The 6,442-nt window shown below is 38.3% G+C and overlaps 2 protein-coding genes across 2 annotated transcripts; one reads left to right on the top strand and one right to left on the bottom strand.

Annotated features, from left to right (window-relative positions):
• The first annotated feature begins 460 nt into the window (after positions 1 to 460).
• anapc13 (anaphase promoting complex subunit 13) lies at positions 461 to 1,725 on the top strand. Its single transcript, XM_079683620.1, has 2 exons — positions 461 to 1,194; positions 1,375 to 1,725. Exons 1-2 carry the CDS (start codon positions 1,096 to 1,098, stop codon positions 1,498 to 1,500), a joined length of 225 nt encoding a protein of 74 aa, XP_079539746.1. The 5' UTR covers positions 461 to 1,095; the 3' UTR covers positions 1,501 to 1,725.
• A 143-nt stretch (positions 1,726 to 1,868) lies between these two features.
• LOC307040614 (lathosterol oxidase-like) lies at positions 1,869 to 5,809 on the bottom strand. Its single transcript, XM_079683619.1, has 6 exons — positions 5,502 to 5,809; positions 4,193 to 4,410; positions 3,580 to 3,712; positions 3,325 to 3,425; positions 2,609 to 2,737; positions 1,869 to 2,433 (listed from the first exon to the last, which is right to left on the bottom strand). Exons 2-6 carry the CDS (start codon positions 4,400 to 4,402, stop codon positions 2,176 to 2,178), a joined length of 831 nt encoding a protein of 276 aa, XP_079539745.1. The 5' UTR covers positions 4,403 to 4,410; positions 5,502 to 5,809; the 3' UTR covers positions 1,869 to 2,175.
• Between the last annotated feature and the right edge of the window lie 633 nt (positions 5,810 to 6,442).

Here is a 6,442-nt window from a genome sequence, read left to right as displayed (position 1 = left end):
TGAAGTCAACATGCAGGAGAAAACTGGGTTTCCAGGATTGGCACACTGCTCTGTATTTTCCACCTGCTTTTCTTGAGAAGCTGACATCATTGCAGTGCCTGTAATAAGAAATGTACATCAGAATTTAAAAAAACACAGCCTTAGTACATGATGATGCAAAAAAAACAAGCTCATTCTGAATGAATGTCTAAAACTAGCAGGGCTCTGAAAAACTGAGGTGCTCTCTCATTTCGCTTGAAATAACCTACATCCGTATAGATATAGATGGATTTGTTGAGTCTTTAACACTGAACGAGTAGAAATAAATAAAGTAGTCCCATATACCTCAAAAGAAAAAACTTGGTCACACCGAACAACACTGTAGGGATATCTCCATGGCAAGATGCTAAAATACCCTTAATTAACTAAGCTTATTGTTGAATGTAGTACAATTGTTATCAATTAAATAAAGTTACCTTCAATTGCAATAAACCAGAGACAAGGAATGGGACGTCTTTTTCACAGGAACACAGCTCAAAGAAGAGTAATCTGGTTACCATGGGGACCGCAAAACAATACGTGGGATGGCCGTTTATATTCGTTGGAAACAGGAGGCGTTTTATTTCTGTGGAGCCTTTTGTACACTGGCATAAAACCGTCATTACACAGTATTGTTGTTGTCGTGGATTTTGTTGTCGTTCGTAATTGTATTTTTAATGGACTGTGAGAAGAATATGTAGAATGTATCTATGTGTAACTGATACAGTAGTTTCCAATTTTCTCCAGTACTTGAAGGCGTCATTAATCGACATCATCACCAGGCGCCGGATGTTTACGTATAATTACAATTACCGCACTACTTCTGATATGCATTGGTGAAGCGGTTAGAAGTAAATAAAAGCCTTCTGAAACTACAAACTGAAACCACATACTTTTCGAATACATTGTTTACAATGTATTTCTGACCATTTATGGTTGTTTGGATGTTAACTAGTAGCAGTGAAGCAGGTATCTGCACATTCTGCAGCAGTGTGTTCAGTGTTGCAGTTACCTTGAAGCTAACTAACTCTGTCAGAGGAGACATTCTGAGAGTTTGAACAGGGCCCTGCTCGGAAGATGGACAGTGAAATCCAACGAGATGGGAGAGTCCTGGACCTCACTGATGATGCCTGGAGGGAAGATAAGCTGCCGTATGAAGATGTCACCATCCCTTTGGTATTACAAACACATTCATGTTAGCAACAGCATCTTATATAGTCTGTTTACATTTTATAATTATTTTTGCTTCCCCTCAAATATTCCGATTTCGTCTTGACACTATTACAATGTTGATTTAAGTATTGAGTGAATTGCTCCTTTTATTCATGGCATCCTGTCTGCCCTGTTCTCTGTCAGAGTGAATTGCCTGAGGCTGAGCAGGACAATGGAGGTTCCACTGAGTCTGTGAAAGAGCAAGAGATGAAGTGGACAGACCTCGCCCTGCAGAGCCTGCACGAAAACACACCGAGCACTGGCAACTGAAAGTCTAATGTGGAATCAGACTGTGGGACATAAACATATATGCAGGTGGACACTGGATTCAGACCCATGCAATTCACCATCTGTTTGCATTTTTACTGAAGTATATACAACAAGTTCTAGCTAAGCAGGGATGAGGCAAAATGTATGTTTGCATTGTTATTGGGTTTTTAATCCATTCTTCATAAATAAATTGTAATAGCATAAATGGAAAAGGGTCACACACAATTGCCTTGCCACTGTCATCTGTTGAGTTTTTTGTCATTTGCGGTTGAATCTGGAAAGTGAGGACAGTGGTGGACAAACACACAGACTGTGTTTGATTAGTAAAAAAAAAAAGCGTCCATCAATCCTATTACAAAGAAACTTTGCCCTGATTTTATGAAGTTGGGATTCTCAAATCAGAGATCGCTACAAGAGCTTGGTTAAAACCCTAACACATACCAATTAAGTATGCCTTTACTTTGCTGGTTTTTATTCAATGCAGTATAGTGTTATTTCCAGCCAACTGGCATGTCACCATTATCTTTTACAAAAACATATTTCCCCATAATTATGTTTTATTCATATTTTAACAACTTACTTACCAACTCACTTAGTTTGAGTTATTTGCATCTGATTCAATTGTCTCTTTCCTAAGCATTAGAGCGTTAGAGTGAAAAATTGATATCTGGATCTTCACTGTGTGTGTGCAGTGTGTGCAATGTGGTCCTGTGGCCCCTTCCCCATCAGGGCTGAGGGGTTTCTGTAGGAGCCCCCGATACGATCCCAGAGCGTGAAGTACTGTCCATAGTTGTAGTTGAAGAAGAGATGATGGTCTACGTGGTGAGCAGCACCATTGATCAGACATATCAGGGGGCCGGGGATGCGGTAGTCTCCATCGTGTATGGAAATGGTCCAGATGTTGACAAAGACGAAAAGTGACAGATAGACCGCCTGTAATTCAGAAAGTCCCAAATGTCACTTAAAACGTTTTACAGTTCATTCAAGTCTTGGGCAAAAATATAAATGTTACCCAATTCACAAAATTCATATGCTACATTTCCAGCAAATGTCAAAAACATTACTGTGAAATATGCAGTTTAACTTGTAGTCCTCATTAGATCAGCACCTTGTGGAGGGGGAAGATGAACGGGTAGATGTGATAGGGAAGGCTCTGCAGGAAGCCGTCCAGCGGGTGGAAGGCATGGCTGGCAAAAGGCGTAGGGATCTTAAATATGTGGTGCTGCTTATGTAAATGCTGAGGGGGGAGAAACACAGTCTGAATAACAGGAATGTTTCAGTCAGAAATAACACATATCAGGCTCGGCTCCCAAGGTACATAAAGTGGTTAAATTAGAAAGCATGGTGATTCCGGATGGAAACATTAAAGTAGTGAGGCGGAAACACATTTTAAAATTGCATTTAAAACTAACATTAAAAAGGAAAGAGAATAAAATAAACATAAAAAAGCTAATATAGAATAACACAGGTATAAAATACATTATTACAAGTTACAATGTGAAATATCAATAGTCCAATTAAAAGCAGTAGCAAAAAGAAAGGTCTTCAGCCTGGAGTTGCAGCGGACCTGCAGGTTTATCAGGTCTGAAAACAGCCGCTCATTGAGGAGAACAGATGACGAGAGCTGTGAGACTCAACTTAAACATTGTTTTAAAAAAAAAACAAGCTGAAATGCTCAAATGTTTGGTAGAGCTGTTAGATGTTAAATCTCAGTGGGTCCATCACAACAACTGACCTGTTTCATATACACTCATTTAATAAATGTTTATATAAATATATAGTTTAGAGTTGCTACGAACCAGCGATTAACATGCTAAGGCTCACCTTGTAAGTGCTCTTATGGTGCAGGAAGCGGTGTATCCAGTAGATGCACATGTCAGTAAAGAACAAGAAACCAGCAATGCTCAGGAACACCCCGGGCCAGCCTGAGAAAGAAACAAACCAATGGCTAATAAGTCTCATTAGGAATCATTGTGTATGACCTATTGCAACAAACAAGTAATATTCCATTAGTGACTATAATTAGATAACCTTTAATTTCACCTAAGGTTCCAGCCTGGTTTTTAACGGTTGTCTTACCCAGAGAAGATTCGCTGATGTTGTCGAAAAGTTTGCTGTTTCCCTGGACCTCCCAGAAGAAAATGGCCACTGTTGGGAAGCTCATCCAGAAAATTGAGATGATTGATAGTTCAATCTCTTGTTTTATCTGGTTCTGTTGTTGGATCAGATAGACAAAGTTAAGGTTTGGGAGAAGTTTGCTTTGAATTGTCACCAGGTCTGCAATAATACATCTTTCTTAACATCACACATTTTATTATATAAGGCTGTTAATTTAGAGTCATGGCTTCAACATTGACATTTGTATTTTCCAAAAGATTTTGCCATTTGATCATGTTTGCCCAGATGCGATTGTCCTGGCATCAATTTGGTCATTGCTGCTGTATTGTGTGCTTCATGAAATGTATCAAAATCCATGATGTTAACTATTGACAAATCTTGGACTGGGAAAAAAAAGTCCTCCTTAGATTAGTAAAAAAGAAAGTAATTAAAATGTAGGGTTTCGTTTTATTTTCAAAGTGAAGTGGCACATAAATATATAAGAGGTCTTATTGTATGGCAGTTTTTGACACATCGATTTGGTTTCCTAGGGAACATTTGTAAACCAGGTCAAAAGGTCAAACAAACAACCCACCTTGAGAAACAGTGGATGCATCATGTGTTTATGGTCAAACACGTAGTAGAAGTTGAGAGCACCACAGCCCAGGAAGAGCAGCACCGCTCCCAGGTTGGTCACCAGCCACAGGCTGACTATCTGACGCAGGGCCCCCTCCTCTGACCACGAGGCCGGGTAAACATACGGAGTGAAGATGGAGCTGTCAGCAATGTTCAGCACATGATCCATTGCACAATCTGCGAAGAGAGCGACATTTAAACCATGACGCAGCTGACTAAAGATGTGTGTGAAATAGTTACATTATACATTATGTCCCCTCATGAACTTATGAGGGGACATAACTGGATACAAATATGTCAAAAACGTAGTATTAATAAATGTTTGTGTTAAATATTATCAGTCAGTTTCTTTGAGAAGACAAACGTGAAAACCAGTTAAAACTTAAATGATATTTTACCACACTGTGGATACTGTCCATGCTTTACATGGCAGAGCTTTACATTTATACATTATTTCTAAATGCCTTCTACTAAGACTTACCTGCAGCAAACAGAGCCGCAGGTAAAAACACAGGGATAGTTAGGACAGTGAAACAAAAGCATCATACCTGTATAAATGGCTAGTCATATATACTCATACTCATGCCATAACATCTTGAAACAATCTTTTAATACAACTGTTGGCTATTTTTTAGAATCATTTCCTTGTTAACTGGACTCCATCTCTTTGCACTGCTAGATTCTGGGCTTATCAAAAGCTGCATGATGTGCTCTGTTTAACATGATTAATGACCCTCACACCCAATCAGACTATTTAACAGTGATTCACTCACACCTCTGTTCTGGAATCAGTCTACCATACAACCAAAGATAAGCTGTACATATCAATCTGCTTGCAAGTGAAGTGATGTCATTCTAGCAATATCTTAGCTTGACCTTTTTTACCTTTTTCGAGGGACTATATCTGATTTAATTAAGGCGAGACACTGAAGGCAAAGAAAGTATCCTAAAATACACATTGAGATGTTAATTTTAATACCTTTGTCTATTTGTGTCTGCAGATTTCCCCTAAATTCATCCAAATTAGCATTAGATCATGTCTCATTTCCATATTCAAACATAAGGATATATGAGAAACAATTAACTCGATACAAAATGTGTCACACATTCTAACTAATTCCCTCATGTCTTAATAACTAATAACTCAAATTATTTCAATTTTTAACTCTGTGTTTGCAGGAAATTCCCAAAAGCTGTTTGATGCTTTCAAAGAGTATCATGCCTGGCCTTTCAAATAATCCATTGTATAATATTGCTGCTGAACTGACCTGCTTTAGGACGTCAAAAAGTGTGTGCAGCCTCCTATCAAACGGACTAATCCTCCGTCCTTACACAGCATATCATTTGTGACTGAAGGCAAGTGAAGTACATTGTTTAATGGCATATGGACCACTGCCTGATTTAACATGCATTCAAAGAAAAACGATTGATTGCGTCAGGAGGCTTGGGGGTGATCGAGAGAGACGCATGCGGTCTGTGGAATAAGAGCCAGCCTGCTCAGCAAATAGCAAGGAGCTCAGTGACAGCAGGACTTCTTCCAGTCAGATCTGTGCTTTTTTTAGTTTGAGTGGCATCATCTTTCTAAAATGATTACTTTTTAATTATTTTCTTATTTCAATATTAGGAATTGTAAATTGTGATTACAAGAAACTGAATGTCCTTATAATAATACAAATGAATTACATGTTTATTATGTTATAATAGATCAAATGAGACAAGTGAAATCATCTGATGACTTTATGGCATTACAGCAAATAAACCTTGAAATGCCTTTTTTTGGTCTGTTTTAATGCAAGGTAAAATAGCTTGTAAGGGTATTGAGCATGTCATTCAGGGTCAGCTATGGTAGCTATGGATCAAATTACCCATGCCCTTTACATACACACGTGCACGTTCATCATCCAACACGTAAGAATGAAGAGTTTGATCAGGACCAAGAAAAATATTTCCCTCCTAATGATTGTACATTAGATCTGTCTTGTTGAGGATCCGTATATTTCACAACTTCCAATCTTTAGAATACAAATGTATACACTGTCAGAGCAAGAAATATAACAACATAGTTTACATTTTATGCAAACAAAGTGTAGCATGCCTTGCTTGCACATGCTTTTGGCATCCTACACTTTTCCATTCAATAATTTCTAATTGATCAATTATTCATTCATAGCCTAGCTGTTGCGTATATGTTTTTTCTGCAGATGTTACA

This window comes from Notothenia rossii, assembly GCF_949606895.1.
Source record: "Notothenia rossii genome assembly, chromosome: 5".
NCBI classification, from domain to species: Eukaryota; Metazoa; Chordata; class Actinopteri; order Perciformes; family Nototheniidae; genus Notothenia; species Notothenia rossii.
Note: the sequence above shows the minus strand (reverse complement) of the source record. Positions and strands in the feature narration are given on the sequence as shown.

Coding starts and splice junctions, on each gene's coding strand:
- LOC307040614 (XM_079683619.1), bottom strand. CDS start 4,402: ATGGATCATGTGCTGAACATTGCTGACAGCTCCATCTTCACTCCGTAT. Junction 3,426..3,579: donor CATCAGCGAATCTTCTCTGG/GTAAGACAACCG, acceptor TTTCTTTCTCAG/GCTGGCCCGGGGTGTTCCTG. Junction 2,738..3,324: donor ACCATAAGAGCACTTACAAG/GTGAGCCTTAGC, acceptor CTCCCCCCTCAG/CATTTACATAAGCAGCACCA.
- anapc13 (XM_079683620.1), top strand. CDS start 1,096: ATGGACAGTGAAATCCAACGAGATGGGAGAGTCCTGGACCTCACTGAT. Junction 1,195..1,374: donor AAGATGTCACCATCCCTTTG/GTATTACAAACA, acceptor GTTCTCTGTCAG/AGTGAATTGCCTGAGGCTGA.